General features: G+C 40.1%; 1 protein-coding gene across 2 annotated transcripts in view; it reads left to right on the plus strand.

Moving 5' to 3' along the window:
• The window catches only part of CAMK4 (calcium/calmodulin dependent protein kinase IV), a 217947-nt gene that overhangs the window by 188651 nt on the left and 11674 nt on the right, over positions 1-17622 (plus strand). For both annotated transcript variants that reach the window (XR_009219728.1, XM_058538382.1), the window contains exons 8-10: positions 10087-10162; positions 14612-14738; positions 17251-17403. Coding sequence is in view for 1 of the 2 variants with exons in the window: in XM_058538382.1 (XP_058394365.1) it covers positions 10087-10162; positions 14612-14738; positions 17251-17403 (356 nt within the window). In the remaining variant the exon portion in view is untranslated. The remainder of the gene's footprint in view (positions 1-10086; positions 10163-14611; positions 14739-17250; positions 17404-17622) is intronic.

The following is a 17622-nucleotide window of genomic DNA, read 5'->3' on the forward strand; positions in this document are numbered from 1 at the left end:
CATTATGACAGATAGATTTGAAGGAGAAAAGAGACCAAAAGAAGACAAATTAGAAAGCCGTTATAAATGTTCTTTCCTGTCCTTCTGACGTCAGAAATCTACACCCAGGTTGCTCTCACTCCATAAACAGCTTCTCAGCGGATAATGTATTTGATCTACTCCTAAATCTAATCTTTTTTTAAATATAAAAATTTATATTTTCCGTTTACTTTTTTTTTCCCTGCAGATATCCATATCACCCTCAAGGCTATGTAATAGGGAAGGAGGGAATTGAGTGGTTGAACATGATCAAGATAATTCTTGCACGCTGCTGTGGGTGGAGGCTCACTTGGAAGGAGTAATTTGCTATATTATAAGGAAAGGAGGACAAAGCAGCAAGGAAGGCAGGGAGTGTGGGGGTGGAGGGAAGAGGCAGGGATTGAGAGGAAAAATAAAAGTGCTTTGTGGGACTCTGAAGCACTAAACATATGTATGGAATTACCATTATATAGGCTGAGGCAGGCTTGGAAGTCAAAAACAAGTGGATTCAATGTATTTAATTACAAGAGCAAGGTCCAAATTATACATAAATAAACATATATTTATTCATACCTACTCTTGACCTAAAGGAAATACACTAAAATATTACCTGAAAGTGGAAGTAGAGGAAGGGGCGGGATTTTAAGGATACCCTTGTGTATAGTAATGCAGAAAACACTGGAAAAGCTGAGTTAGGGAAAAATGGAAGTCATAGTAACGCCAAGGCACAGGAAGTGAATGACCTAGAGTAGAGGAAAGATGCAAGGTTTTGAATTTTTTAAAAATTAATATAATAATGAATATTTTTATTCATCTGTCTTATAAACAATTACCATTTATAGGCAAGGCTAAAGCCCCCTTTAAGGATCACCCTCAGTTCTAGCCGTCTTTCCCCTCATCACGTATAACTACTGTCATCAGTTGGGTGTGTGTCCTTCTGAGGGTACTTAGGGGAGGAGGAACCTGTCCATTTGTAGAATGAGTTGGAAATGAGAACCAAGCAAGAAAGGTGGGGGGAGTCACTGTCATGATACAGAAAGCATGACTCTACACAGAGACTTTACATTTAACTTGAAAAAGCGTCTGAGGCCCATGTGATCGACGGAGAGGGGAGGCGTGAGCTTGTTTCCTTTCTTGTTGTAAGGGGACTACATCCTACCTCGATTATCCTTATGCACACTGGGTCTAGTTTCTACCTTCAATGGAAGGATTTTTCAATTAAATCTTTTGAGGGAGTGGGTGTTTGTGTTATACCATCTGTCATTTGTCATGAAGTTTAAAAAAGGAAAAGCCACTCATTTGGTCTCATAGAACCTTTGCCCCCAGATATTAATAACAGAGGGTTCTCCTATACAAGTGAATCGCAAAAGAAAAATCACAGATGCTGCATGTTTAAGCCAATACTCATTGTTTCCTGGGAAATGTGCCCAGTTGAAACTAAACTGCAGGCCAGAAAATTGAAATTTGTGATCCAGTTAAGTGAAATAAGTGACTATTGCTCTGAAATAATCTAAGAAGGGTTCAACATTGAAGAGATTCTCAACATCTTGTTGGGAAAAGAAATAGGTCTCAAAAAAAAAAAAAAAAGAATCCATTGGGCCATGGCTCCTGATAAATGTGCTACAAGGTAACTGTGCAATATTACTACCAAAATGTCTTAATTGGCCCAGATATTTAAGGCTTGAAGTCCGTGGGTATTCAAACCTACCCATGCCAATCACAGAAAAGAAGTACAAGCTGTTTGAGTAGAAAAGAAACCAATATGGTTATGAGTCAAGTAAAAGAATGTTTCTAACACCAATTATCTAATTTACTCATAAGCTTAGTTAATTAAACTATGTATGTCCATATTTCATATTTACACTTATATGTTTCTGGTTTCAGGGTCCAGAAGCTGTTAAGAATTTTTTTTCTCTTGGCATTCGCCAGGGTCTCAATATTATAGTGATAATCCTACGTTGTTGTCACATTGCTGTGTTTTAAAGAAATAACCTATTACGTTCACTATGCCAAAATTAAAGACAACATTTCAACAGCCTGCAGTCGGACAGAAGAGATTTCTGTCCACATGAACACATACTAACACGAAAAATGTAGGAAGATTTAAATGAAATAAGTCAATCTAATAATCTAAAATCCAAGCTTTCAGAATAGTTTCAAAAGATGATATTTTTGTTCATTTCTGGAGGACTAAATAACTAAGGTGAAATAAGAAGAGTATCACATTACACAGGTAATCTAACCAAGTAAGGGATGATCTCAATTAAATACCCACAATGATGACGTTCTTTTTACAATGAACTTTTAAAAAACTGGAAGAATGAAATCCATAGTAAAATGCCATCTGCACTGCCCGTAACTAACTCTCTGTTCGTCGGGCTGGTGTGTGCCCGAGGGTCCCTTTGGGGCTTGTGTCCAACAGGAAGGGAGCAGGGAAGGTGAGAGAAAGAAGGCAGAGGATGCTAAGCAGGTGGGAAAGGGTGCCCCGAAGCATCTCCCCTTCCTGACCACAGCCCTGCTCCTCCCTGAGACAGGCTGTGTCCCCGAGCCATCCTGTGACTGTCCCAGGCCTGCTTCCAGTGCCTGATCCAAGTGAACATATGCAGGTAAAGGAAAAAGTGGGGCTGGGGACAAATACCAGCATCGTGGGAAAGGTCATAGCTCATCTTGTTCTTGACCTTACAGAGAACAGGCTTATTTCAAGCTGTCTTAGAAGTTTTAAATCTAGAGGAAAATGAGTCTCTTGAGGTTTCCTATGGATCTGGTACTGACCTAAACAAAGTGGATTCTGTATAACTTTAGTTGTGTAGATATTCAGTCCTTTTTTTGTTTAATAAATATGTGTTGAGTTCCTACTATGCACCAGGCACTGTTCTAGATGCTAGAGATAGCAGTGGAAAAAAAAAAAAAACCTCTTCTTTAAGGATGGTACATTTTAGTGGGAGAAGACAAATAATAAACAAAATAAATGTGTCAAAAAGAGGTGATAATTATATAAAATTATATAAAAAGAGGTGATAATTTCTATGGGAGAATGTAGAGTTAGGAAAGAGGATAGGAGTGCTAGGAGCCTGGCTTGCAATTTAAACAGGGTGATCAGAGAAGGCTTCATGCGAGAAGGGAACAGAAGAGCAAAGATTTGAAAGAGGTGAGGGAGACAGCAAGCCATGTGGATGTCTAGAGAAAGAACATTCTAGGTAAAGGGGACAGAGCACACCACCCCTGAGGCAGGAACATGCCTGGGTGTCTCTAAGGTCCAGCAAGGAGGCTGGTTGATCGGAATGCAGTGACGGGGAAAGTAGTAGGTAGGAGATGGGAGTGGAGAGCTCCTACTGGAGGGACAGAGTTCACATTTACTGAGATGGGGAAGACTTTTGGAGCAACAGGTTTGGGGCCTGTTGACTTTGAGATGCCTGTTAGACATTTAAGTGAAGGTGACATGTGGGCAGAAGGGTGTATATGTCTGAATTTCAGGAGCAAGGACATGGCTGTTGAGATAAATGTGAGCATTATCAGCATATAGATGCTATTTAAAGTCATGAGGCTATCCAGCATCACCAAGGCAGAAAAGGAAACCCAAACTGATCCCTGGGCAACATCACCATTGAGAAGCCAGAAAGAAGAGAAGGAACCACATTTATCATTCCTAGAACATCAAATCATAGAGGAAGCTCCACAGGACAGAATTATGAATTATGAATGGATGCTGTAAGGCACAGATTTGGGATTCAGTATACAAAACAATATTCTAACATCTAAAGCTGTCAGCAACAGAAGGGGCTGCCTCCCTGGCTTGGGAAATGGTCACAAAAGCTGGCTGACTCATCTCTAGGATTCAGGCCTATCAACAAGGGGAGGGGAGGAAGAGTCCTGCTAAGTTTTGTATCACCCAGCAGATACACGGTTTATGGTATTAAATAATATTACCACAAAAGCTATCTGTATATTCTATATATGTAAACTAAGTTGAGAATTCTGGCAACCAGTTAGTGAAATCAAAGTTAGCCAAACATATTTTAGCCTGACTGAAAAAATTGAGTCTGAAGAGATTTTATCATTCCCTCACTTCTCATGTTCTCTTTGGTTTAGAGGCAGTCTTTTAATGTGCTGGTAATCCTTAACTTCTAGGTCTCCATACTGTAAATCATCTTCTGTGCCCACTGCTTTTTAACTGTAAGAGACTACTTCAAGAACAGAACCAACTGTGCCAGAGAATTCACAGTGCAGTGAGGATTCAGCTCTATTATTACAGATGTGAGGGTGGAATGATGGGAGAAAGGAGGTTGAGAGGAAGAGGTGATTGATGGCAAGTGGGTAGAAGACTTGCTTAAAATGTATTATTTGGTCCCTGAACACCCACAAAATGTTCCATTTTAGCACGTTGTTACAGAAAGGATATGCAAAAAAATAAAAATAAGAAGTTTCAAAAGAATTATTATTGATAATTATCAGTAAGGTTTATAGCTCCCTTAAAGAAAAACACAGTGTTTGCCATACTTAACACATGAGACAGAGTTTGAATTCTAAGTCCATGACTTTATATTGGCATCTCCATATACAAAAGAGATTCTTATATAATGTTAATAATAGGATGAGTTGGGTTTATTTATTTATACTCCACCTCATCCCACAAAAATGGGAAGGCAGCTTTTCAACAAACTCCTTTGCTGTTACTGGGCAACTTTAAAATGACCAGGAGACTCAGTCTGATTAAGATTTGGAACAAACAGTAATTACTCCAAGATGTGAGGGCTCAGTGGAATCATAGAAAAGTGAATTGCATAGAAATGAATATTTCACAGGATAATAGAAATAAGTTGTGTTTATTTTGTCCTCTTCTGAAAGCACTAAGTGTTCTCAAATATTTGGTTTTCTCTTTAGAGTATTATTAAAAAAATTAAAAGTAAGGTGAGGAAAATAAACAGGCTATCTTTCTTCACCCATTTATAAGATTTATACAAAAAGAAATATCATACAATTCATGTGACAAGGAAGACTTGTTTAACAGCTTAAATGAAAAATATTAGGTGTGTTGGATTGATTGATATTTGTAGAGAATAGATGAAGAAAAAGATGAAAAGCCCAGGAAAATGGAAAGCAAGAGGTAGAACATAAAGTGTATCACTTGTGTTTCAAAACATCCTTCAAACTTTTTCTTGCTCCAAACTAACAGTCATAGATAACCAGAGTGACAGAGGCCTCGAATGCTGCTCAGTCCTCCTTGACCTTTCACAGCACAGCACGCATAGGATTGATGGTATTCTGAGATTCATCGCAATAAACTGACAAGGCTGCTCCTAGCCAGAGGCAACCCACTCTGGAAGCATCTCTACTGTATCCCAGTCTGATCCATACCTTTGTTATAACACTTAGCATACTGCACTGGGACATTGCCTGTCTTCTGTGTTGTCAAAGCAAAAATTGCACTTGACAAAGTTAAAAAGGTTGTGCCTGGTTCTTGCCAAATGTATGTGACACAGTAACAAAGGACCACACTTGGTACAGATGCTAAGAAAAGCACCAGCTTGGAGTGTGCCCAGCTGTGGGCACTGCTGCCGCCTATAGGAGGCTGCCCTCAGTGCATTCTTCTCCTGGGGTTCCTAGGCCAAGTTAGGAACAGGGAAGGGGCAGAGAATTTCCCAACACTGCTCTTCTGCTTCTAGCAAATAAGTCCATCTCCCTCCTCCTTCCACGCTGCTCACTCTCCAGAGGCAAAGTTTAGAGAAACTTCTAGATGCTGTGGATTTTTGTGGCCCCAAGAAAACTGAATTCAAGACAAGCTTCTATAGTGAAAAAGCTGTGAGGGGGGAGTAGTTCTGTAAAGTCAGATTCAAGCTTTAAGATGAAAATAGATATTTTTCTCATATGTTTTGAATTGCTAAAATGAAAGCATAGGAGAGAATTTAAAACAAACAAACAAAAACCCTGACCTGCTGGAATCTGTAGTCTGGCCTTGACCTGCCTCCCACGTGCCCATCACTCCTGGGCCTTGCTGCACACCAGGCTATGCTCCAGAAACCATGACTTCTCCCGTTCCCTGAGTGCCCCTTGCTCCTTCCCGCCACAGGTCTCTTCATATGTGCTTTCTCCACCCGGAACCCTCTTCTCTCTCTTTCCTCAACCACCACCCTCTCCCCCTTTGCCCAGCTAACTTCTCTAGATCCTTCACATCTCAGTTTAAACTTTGCTTTCTCTAGTCACCTTCCCTGATCTTTCTGACCAGCTCAACACTCTATTAGAGACACTCTCCCTCCACATACTTCCAGTTACCACTTTGCATTTCTTCATGTGTTTTCATGACCAACACTCTCCTCCCCTACCAAACTGGAAGCTCTGTGATGGCAGAGACCTGTTCTCTTTAACTCCCCATTATTCCCCCAGCCCCACCCTACATGGTGCCTGTCATATGGCAGGTGCTTGATAAATAGTTCATGATTTATTTAATGAGGGAATGAATGAACCTGTTAATTTCATTCACCTTAGTCTCCCTTGGATTGCCTTTCTCAAAACAGTTAACAGTAGTTTGAAAAAGTCTTCTGATAAAGAATGCCACTCTGTATTTTTAACTGAATAGGTAGGAAGAGATCATAAAGCTCATCTAGGGCATTGACAAAATGAAGGTACAATCAATGACCAAAATCATCCCTCTGCTTTTTCTCCTAGGGCTTTAGGAAAAGAAGAAAACCTAGCACCAAGGGTCTCTATCAGTGTGTCAGAGGCCACACCTGATGCTTTTTATTTTAGAGCCATTTCCAGAGCTGGTTATGAATGATTTTATTTGATAAAACAGAATTCATCCAATCTCTAGATGGACCCTCAATCTCTAGATGTTTTAATGGTACCATGATCTTACCCAAAAGTCGTCACTCTGAGGTCTTAGTGGTATGTTGGTGAAAAAATATCATAATTAAATTGGAATGTTTTATATAATTTTTATATACAGTTAAAATTGCCTTTAAAAAAAGTAAGTCTGGTATTGTGGTCATTCTAAGACCATTTACCAAAATTATCCCGTACTGGAGACTGGAGTATGAGGTGTCCTGGGCACTCTGTAGCATTTAGTGTTTGATGAGCAACAACATGAATGATAAGATAATTTTAGGAAGTGGCAGAAAATTTGGATCCACTTGGAAGAGAGCCAGGAAACTCAATAAATGATTATTGACTATTTCAGAAAAGATAGTTCTAAATTATTTTAAATACATTTTTAAAAAACTGTATTACACCTTAAAATAATCCACCCCCCCATTTTGTTTGTTTCTTTGTTTGTTTTGGCAATGAAGTGAGAAAAGATGCAAAGGACAGCCCGAAGTGCTTATAGCGGTAAAAAGTGGACTAGCTGATGTCTTTTCTTGAACTAAATTGGAAGTAGTCAACCATTTCTCACTCAGAAAATCACAGATTTTTAGAATCACCTGTAAGGACATTGGATACCTGGGAGACTTGAGGTGCTGGCGTGCCAGAGCCTGAAATTTATTCTTGAAAAGCTTTTGGCTCTTGGAAAGGGTTCAGATAGATTACAAGAGTATCTTCTGCTGGTTCTAAAGTCAAGGTCATATTAACAAGTAATTGGAAATATTTGAAGGTTACTGTGAATGGTATCTAATTGTGTCTAGGTGTTTAGAGTTTGTTTCACCCCAATTTTTTATTATGATTAGTAAATATAAACTCTTTTTAAAAAGTTCTTTTTAAGAGAAATTCATTATGGAGGGCAAAAACATCCTATATTCCTTTTGTCTCAGTTAACCTCACTGTGGAAGTTTAGCTTTTCACACCACAAGTTTACTCACATTGCAGCATAATGCCTCACAAGGAAATAAGTTGCCTCTGGAGAGTAAGGTTGCACAGGGTGCTGCGAAGGGGGATCAGATATTGCCAAGTCAGGTAGGAAACACAGAGGCCCTAGAAAGTAGATTCGAAAGGAATTTTGTTCCATGGTATTCATTTCATTTGGGGCCCTTGGCCCGGGGGCTATGAAGAATGGCCAGAAAAAACACCTGATCTTTGTGACAGTGTGCTGACCTCTGGATGGGAGGGTTGATTTCACTGGAGCCAACAAGATAGGTGCCCACAGGGCAGCGTACACAGTAGGCCCTCTAGCAGGAGGAATGGGAATACAACAGGTTCTGTAGGTAGAGTGCTTGTTCTCTCTTCTTGCTTGACCTATCAGTAACTAGCTCTTTACCCACATCACCATGGCTAGCAGCTTAAAACTCAAAGTAAACTTGAAAATTAGCTTTTAGAGGTAAAAACCAAGACCCAGAAAATGTAAGACTCTCCCCAACATATTTCTGTATTTATGTTCAAATGTCGCTGTGGGACTTGATAGCACTTCACTGATGTGAAGACCTGAGTGAAGGGCTAATGGTACTAAATATGTGTGCTAAATGTGCGTCCATTCAGCTCTCTGACTGGAACAGCTCTCGGAGACAAAGACAGACAGTAGCAGCCCTCCTGAAAGTGGCAGCCTAACCTGAGTTTCCGTTGCACTATCAGGAGCAAAGCATTTGCAAGTGGGAATTCAGTGTTGGGGCTGTTGGGACTCAAAGGAACCATCTGTGGGGTGCAGATTGCCCTGGGAAATGGAAGCTAATCTGACAGAGTGAATGGTGTTGACATTGAGCATGCTTCTTTTTTTTTTTTTTTTTACTTATGTTAATTAAATCTTAAAAGAAAAATTTTCCAGGAATAGTTCACCTATAGATGACAAAAAGTTCTTGGCTCCGGATACAGCTCCTTAAAGGGTGCATCTTGCTGAATTGCTGCCTAGAGTGCTATAATGTACACTCTCATTTCAGTGTACTGCCTCTTCATCTCCTATATTTTATGTAACACAACTCCTACAGAGAAGAGAATATCCTGATTGGAAAAGGATGGGGAGAGGGGGACAGTATTGGAAGACGTCAGTGGAAAATCCACTGTGTTCCTTCCTGTAAATTAATCCAGAGTCCCACGGGGACAGCTCCCTTCCAGAGCTCACCCAGATGATCTACACTGAATATGACATTTCCAGCCTCCATGGACAGGAGATCCAGTTCACTTATTCTCTTGCCCTCAGCCAGAAGGAGGAGTGTGGTGCCCGCATCCTTAAGGCCTCCCTCAGGGAGCCCTCAGCATCATCAATCAGCTTCTTCCGTGGGGACCCTATTGACACCTAAAATAGAAAAAGGCCACTCTGGGCTACAGGCCTGAGCCCTATTTCTGCATAGAGGGAAGAGCTCTCAATTTTTCTTTTCTACTTTTGTTAGTTAGGCAAACAAACAACACTTCCAAGCCTTGGTGCAAACTACTGGACCCAGTTAACTCTCCATTTTCACAGCTGTGAGGTAATAAAAACACGAAGCTCTCACTACTCTATACCATAGCACTGTTTCGTGGCTGAGAATACCTTCTGTTTTCACAGTGGAGGGAAGAGCTACTACGAGCAGCCTCATTGTACACAGAGAAGTCCCCTTTCTTAGTGCATAATCCCATACTGAGGGGGGACAGCTAGCTGCTCTCTGGGGACCTACATGTAGTTCTCAATACTGGGACATGTGCCTGGGTCCCTCCTAGCTCCTGTTCCAGCCTCCCAGCACTAGAGACTTCCCAATCCTTCCCACCCTTTGCCCTGGGCCCTGCCCTGCACACTGTCAAACAGACACACTCATGGGCGTCCCGGGCTCCAAGCAGATCTAGATCTCAAGGTAACATAATTATGCCTTTTTTCCCTTACTATACTAAACTTTCATTTCTTTCTTTTCTGTGTGCGGAGCTCCCTTTGAAGTAAGGGATCTTTTGTAGCAGAGATATAGCTTGATATCTCTGATTTGAGCAGTATCGTGACGTTCCAATGTAGAATATTAAAGTTAATAGCTTTATTTTTAAGCTCCCTACTTGCAAGGGACTAAAATCTCTTGCATTAAAATAGACGTAAGAATTTGTAGCCTCATACTTTGGTTTGGGGGAAGAAGATTGGTTATAAAACCGTTCTGAAGTTTCTGTTGATGAATTCATTTCTTTCTCATTATTAAAATGTGAATGTTGAATTTAAACTCCAATTTAACACAATTTTCACTCTTTCTGCAGCTCCTGAAATTCTTCGAGGCTGCGCCTATGGACCTGAGGTGGACATGTGGTCTGTAGGGATAATCACCTACATCCTGTAAGTGAGGAGAAGCAATCTGGATGCAGACTGTTGCCTCTGCTGTAATATTTTGTAGGCACTCATAGTCCTCATATAAAGCAAGATTACTTTTTGATTTTTGTGATTGTCTATGACATACTAAATGTAGTTAGTGATAGAATTTTCTGAAAATGAGCACTGCATTTTATTTCGTAATTTTCTTGGGCCAGAACTTCTGTCCAGGGCTTTTCTGTGTCTCATTCTGCTCTGCAGTATATAGCAGATTGGGGGAACAATTCATTATTTGATGATAGTGATGAATGTAAAACTCAATCTACTAAACTTGATCTTATTTTATTTATTTGCATCTCATCAAAATAATTAAAGTATTAGATCTTTTTAAAGGGCAAATGGCTATTTAGTCTCTTACACAATCCCAAACTGGTACACTCCTTAACAGGAATGTTTGAACTGCATTTTGGTTATCAATTTTCTTTCCCATCTCTGTTAGGTTCTCAAAAACCTTGAATTTAACATCCTAAACTCAGAGAAAGCTTTTCTCCGGTAGAAAAAAAAAAAATGGGCTAAATCTCTTACTCTCTGGTATTCCCAACCCCATTCCTGAGCTCCTGTACTACTAATAAACAAGGGGTTTCAGGAAATTTGCCAAAGAGATGATGGAATTGCAGACGAATACGAGGGAAATCAGCAAGAACGATGCAAGAGTGTCGAGGGAGGAAGATTGCTGTAGAACAGCTACGAAAGCAAGATATCAATGAGTTCCAAATTTTAATTCAAAACAAGTAGATTTGGTTGCCATTTGGAGGATACTGCAGAGTTAATTGTTGGAACCTGTAATATTCAAATCTGTAAAAAGATTTTGGAGAGTGTGAAAGATAAACACACACATGGATAAAGAGAACAGATTAGTGGTTACCAGAGGGAAACGCGTTGGAAGGTGGGCGAAAGTGGTAAAGAGGCACATATATATGGTGACGGATAAAAATTAGACTAGTGGTGGTGAGCATGATGCAATCTATACAGAAGCTGATAAATAATAATGTACACCTGCAATTACACAATGCTATAAACCATTATGACCCCAATAAAATAGTTGGAAAAAAAAAAAGTGTATTAGTCAGCTTGGACTACCATAACAAAACAACACAGACTGAGTGGCTGAAACAACAGAAATTTATTTCTCACAGTTCTGGAGGCTGGAAGTCCAAGATCAAGTGCTGGTAGGTCCGGTTCTGGTGAGAGCTTGTTTCCTGGCTTGCAGACAGCTGCCTTCACAGTGTGTCCTCACATGGCAGAGAGAAGAAGTAAGCTCTTTGGGGTCTCTTCTTATAAGGGCACTAATCTCATCATGAGGTCCCACCCTCATGACCTCATCTAACCCTAATTACTTCCCAAAGGCCCCATGTCCAAATGCCATCACATTGGAGGGGTTAGGGCTTCAACATGTGAATTTGGGGGAAAACAATTCAGTCCATAGCAGAAAGAGGTTTTTTGTTTTTGTTTTTGTTAATTTAATAGTGATCTTAGAAAGTGCAGTGTCTAGGTAACATGGGCTAGGAAGCGGGTAACTGGGGTAGGACCCCCAAGCATGTTAGTCAACTCTAAGTTCACGTGGGTATATACACTGGTCAGTAGCCAAGACAAAAAGATTGTCTTGTTAACAAACAATCCATAAAATAACTGTCTGCTGTACGTACTGTCAAAAGACATGTTCAGTGTTCAATTCCCTGTGTTTCCAGATTGTATTAAGGCTTAAGAAGAATTTGGAGAGGTAGAGAACCATGGTTTTTTTTCATGAAAGTGCAAACAGTTAGGTAAATTTCTGTTTGCCACACTAAGTGCTTAATTCATTGCAATGAATTCCTAAGCCTACGTCATAGAATTTCTTCAGCTTGTATTTGAGATCACTTTTATACTGAGAAAAGAATGTTGTGTCTTGAATTATGTAGGCTACATATCATACTTAGTGATGGTAAGTGAAAAGCTGAACTGTGTAGTAATTGTTGGTGTAAATAATGATTTGGATTTGCCCTTAAAATGTAAATATGCCCATCCAATTACAATTTCATGTTGAAATGTGATGGTAGGGGATGAAGCATTAAGGATGTACAAGAACTTGGAGAGATGGAGGTAGGAAATTAAGTTACATTCGCCCTGAAAAATTGAACTATGGAATGAGTAAAACTCTATCATAAGGTAACTGACAAGGGAAAATGAAGAGAAAAAAAATATGATAATTTGAGAAACATCTTCTTATAGCCCTGACAATAATTTAAAAAGTTTGTCAAGGTCCTTTCCCCTAGTTCACTTAAGGTCATTAATTAATAGGTGTTGTTGAAAGTAAGCAGTGGGAGCTCCCAAAATGAAAATAACAGTGCTGCTTAGTAACTAACATCCTTTAGTTCTGGTCTAACTTCTCTCAGCCCCTAAGCCTAAGGACTTTTTATTTAATCTGTAGTTGACTAATAATTGATGAAATCCACCAGGCAAGGTTGTTTGGAACATTTTCTCCAGTGGATTGTGCCGTTGGACCTATATATCTCCTTTATTATTATTAAAAGTTCCACCAGGTTATTCTGTGCTATGACCCTGTTATTTCCGAGGATGACAGCAGACTGGAAATGAAGGCTATTTTACTGTTTCTCACAGGAATTCTGGTCCCTCTACCTTATACGTAAACCCTTTGTCCCCACAGACAAAAGCTACTGCTACAGTGCTCAGGTCAGAATCAGAATCAGATAACGTCAGAGATTCAAACTCTCTCCTTCAGCTTTCAACACTACAGTTCCGCGCAATGGCTTAGAGCTATGCTGTATTAAACATTCACACTCCAAGCCTGTATAATCCTAATGTCCTCCTACACTGTCATTGTCAGCGTTCAGATATTTCCATCTCTGAAGGGTTTTTGCACTGTGTGTGTGTGTGTGTGTTGCTCTGTGTCACATTTCTTCCATTTTTGGCATTTCAGGCTGTCATGACATAAACTTCTTACCTCTGTCACCAATGCACAAATTTGCTGACATGGTTGAGATGAAAGAAAGGCATTCGAGTACTGTACCTTCTGAACTGTCATTTTTCTCTCTGGATTTCTGGAGGGGGAAACATAAACACTCCCTAAACTAAGCCTGGAAAGTTGGCCAATTTCTCCACGACTAACCAATAACAGGCTGTATTTTTCTAGTGTTGTGGAGGGCACAGGAGGGCCAGGTAAGGCGGAGCTGCCTCCTTGTCAAGCTGTGGACATGTGCTCCCTTCTCTCCTTATGCTGGAGCAGGATCCTCTGTGTGGACCTCCGCTGTAGAGAGAGGGAGGATAGGATGTAATGACCCGGCCTCAGCGCTCCAGAGCCTTGCCTTTTCGTGACTGGCTCCAGAATATTTGAAAGAGACAAAGACTCTCCCAGTGGGACATTCCCTGAGCAAAAGGACATGAGAAGCTGCTTCTTCCTAGAAATCCACTACATTAGGATGCACTTGAACGTGTCATGCTCTGCACCAACCTGGCCAGCTTGAAGGAAGAATTTGAGATAATGTTTTTTAACTTGTTCATTCTTTTTCCCCCGTTCTTTGTCAAATGCAACGTGTGCCCTGGCAGGGACTTTTTTTTATAAGTTCTTTTTGGTCCCTAGTGATTTCAGAGCCTCTACCCATCTATAAACAGTGAGGGCTTGGTGGTCCCAGACTGGCAACTCTCTTTCCCTGTCTCTCTTTAGGATGCTAGAGATGGTTCTCTGTTTCTTTTCTCCCACTTTGCCCATTCATTTTTATGCTGTCCCTGTAGTGGCAATGAAGGTGCACATGGTGAAATGTCTTTAAATGTACAAAAGTGAGGGTCACATACAAGGTCGAAGTAACTCTGGGCTGCTCATCTCTGTTGGCTGCATCTGTTCACTGTATTGAGGTTTAACAGGCATTAGTTTTAGCGTCTATCTTTGTTCACTCTGAAATTCAAACTGGACTGGGATGGAAATATAATACTTGACTCATTTCTAGGGAGGAATTCAGTGAAAAGGGCTGAAAAAAAATGACTGAAAAATCTTTTCCTTTTGCCTTTTAATCTCTTTATTCTCAAAATCCTAACTTTTCCACTTTGTGATAAATTGGAACTCTAATCAATCTCTGTCTTCTCAATTCCTGATGAAAAAAAATCCATGGAAAGTCATTAGCGTAGCACCTATAATGATGTTAGCTATTATCATTGTTGTTTTGTGTCGTAATTATTAATATTGTTATAACTTTTTGTAGAAATCCTAAATTGGGCTTGTAAATATTCTTAATTCCTGAAGACATGATTGTGCATTTACACAATGAAAAGTGAATTGTAACAAGGCAATTACGTGCTTGTGCTGAGTAGACCTGCATTTGTAACAAGGAGCTGTGGAAAAGGAGTCTTGAATTTCTGCAAAAATTTGATGGACTATTCTTAGGCTTTTAAAGACATTTTATTCCCTATCTTTTGTCCCTCTAGACTTTGTGGATTTGAACCATTCTATGACGAAAGAGGCGATCAGTTCATGTTCCGGAGAATTCTGAATTGTGAATACTACTTTATCTCCCCCTGGTGGGATGAAGTATCTCTAAATGCCAAGGACTTGGTAAGTGTGATCAAAATAACGTGAAACAAGATGAAATGAAATCCCTCACACTCATTTTTAACCAATTAATGGGCAGTGTCATTTTTTAAATTTGGCCCACTTAATATCTTATTTCTTTATAATTGTAAAGAAATACAATTGTAAATTTATTTTTAATAAAACAATGCAAACTAATGCATTTTCCTTATAGACGATGAAAAATAGATATGTTTGACTTGTCATTAGCTGAATTATCACAAATTACAAATTACTGCTGTATTAATTAATGAGTTTTTACCACCTTGTCAATGGAGAGCCTTGCTTATGAAGATAGCTGTGTTGGGTGAATGCAAATGTAATTTAGACAGAAGATTTCTGTTTTAACTTGTCTTGCTATTACCTAGATTTGGTTATACTTTGAATAAAACAACACTGCTTCCTGAAATGTCATTCAAACATTAAAATATCCTGATAGTAACAAAAGTCCCATCATGCATCACTGGCATTATAAACAAGTTACACTGTACTAATAGAGCATTTTGTTTGTTTTTCCTGTTTGTTTTACATGGCTTCTCACTTAAGCTAGTATTGAAGTTTGTTTGCATTCAGGAAACACATACCCTCTGGGGAGAAGGCCCACTTCTTCTAAAACAAAGAGGATGCCAGCATGAGATTGAAACATTTACCATCAATCCTCTAAAGAAAAACCAAACAGAAATAACTAAAAGCTGACTTTTGAGGCACAGAAGGTTAAATCTTCAAGAGATCTTAGGATTCATCTAGTCTTCCCCTCATTTTAAAGATGGGTGTACTAAAGCCCAGAGAAGTGAAATGACTGTCCAAGGTCACACAGCTTCCCAGCAGAAAGACATTGTTAGGAACTAATGATCCAGGTTTCCAGACCCCTCACTCAATGCTCTTTTCCCTCCAAACATTTCCTCTTTGCCATCTGTGTTCTTTCATGAAATAGATCCCCTATAGGCCACGAATTTTCCAGTGTGACCAGGAAGAAAGGCAGTGCATTGATGTGTGGATACGTCATCCCAACTCCTCCCTGAAGTCAGGCCCTACACTCCCAAACATCTCTTGAATCCATCCACTTCTTGCCACCTCCATCACAACTGTCCCAATCCAAGCCCCCTTCCTCTCCCACTGGACCACTGCCACAACCTCCTGTCTGGTCTCCCTGTCTCTTCTCATGCCCTTCTCAAGTACACTCTCCACACAGGATCCAGAGAATTGGTCTTATAAATAAATCACATCATGTCACTCTCCTGCTTTAAGGCTCTTAAGATAAAATCTAAAATCTATAAGGAGATCTATACAACACTGCCTGGTCTGGAGCCTGTCACCCTCTTCTGTGCCACTCATTTCACACCTCTCTCCTTTGATCTGTCTTCGCTGCAGTGCACCAGACTTTCATCAGGCCCTCATCAGTGCAGCTCTGGATATGGGCCATTGCTCTTCCTTCTGCTTTCTTTCCTCCTTTCTTCCTCCTTTTTACTCCCCATCGTCACACACACACACACACACACACACACACACACACACACACCCCTCTTTGTGTGCGTAACTCATCGTCAGGCCCTAGCTGCCATTTGACATCCTCTGAGTGGCTTGATCTGCTCCCCCTTTGGCAGTCCCTTCTTCCCACAATCGGTTTGTTCCTTCTGCCACCTTGTTCTTTGCCCTCTTAATTAGATTGTAAGCTCTGGGAGAGGATGAAGCATGTGTGCCCAGATCTTAGTACCATATGGGCATATAATACAGTCTCAAATGTTTCTTGAATGAAACAATGAATCAGGAAATAGACCATGTGTTTTTAAAGTCTAACGCACCTGGATTCAAGCGCCCCCTTTCTCAGAACCTAGAGGTGTAACCTTGGGCTTGTTACCTAGCCTCTCTACATTTTGGTTTTCTTATCTGGGGTGATATTGGTACCTATCTGTAGGTTGTTGGGAGAATTAAGAGATTTTAAATAGGCTTTCACTCCAGCATTTGGCTTATTCTTTCAGGTATCCTTGAGGGATTAGCAAGAACTAGAAACTTCATGATAGAATTATGGGATAATCATAAGGACTATGATACTACCCCTTTTGTTTGCCATTAATCCCCCCAGAAAGAATGACGGATGCACAAATGATTCCATCTCCATTAAGATGTATTTTAAGTTCTAAATTCTAAGTGATGCAAAGTGCAGCCTAGAATTATTTAGATGCTGGTTCTCCTTCAAAGAACTTCCAGTCCACAGGCAAGCCAGGACCTGTTTCTTTGACCCCTATTGGAAAGCCACCTGCCAGTTTGGGCTCAAAGGTGGCACACACCACTGTCTTCTCAGATTCCCTCAGCTACTCCTACCTGAAGCCATTCTTACCCACAGTGACCTCTGAGGGCTTAAAAACTTTTTAAAAAATGTGTATATAGTGGTACTCCCAGGGAAACAGAATAAGACCTAGAAGTTCACAAGCTAAGGGGCAAGCCCAGATCATCATAAAAATCTCTCTAAGTAGTCTATGGTTCTTTATTATTTCAGGTCAGAAAATTAATTGTTTTGGATCCTAAGAAACGGCTGACAACCTTCCAAGCTCTCCAGCACCCATGGGTCACAGGTAAAGCAGCCAATTTTGTGCACATGGATACTGCCCAAAAGAAGCTCCAAGAATTCAATGCCCGGCGCAAGCTTAAGGTAAGATGGCATATGTTTTGTTTTGTTTTATTAAAAAAAAAAAGATTTCTTTTTTTATCTTGAACTATCAGAGAGAATTCCACCATTCTTCATCTAATACTATTATTCATCTCCTGTGGTAACAGGGAAAATCCTGCTTTGAAATCCCAACAATACTGATATAAAGCCACTTACAGTTTTGTTATCCTCTCATAAGATTAACTGTTAATAAAGGGAAAT

Source organism: Diceros bicornis, chromosome 1 (assembly GCF_020826845.1).
Source record: "Diceros bicornis minor isolate mBicDic1 chromosome 1, mDicBic1.mat.cur, whole genome shotgun sequence".
Lineage (NCBI taxonomy): Eukaryota > Metazoa > Chordata > Mammalia > Perissodactyla > Rhinocerotidae > Diceros > Diceros bicornis.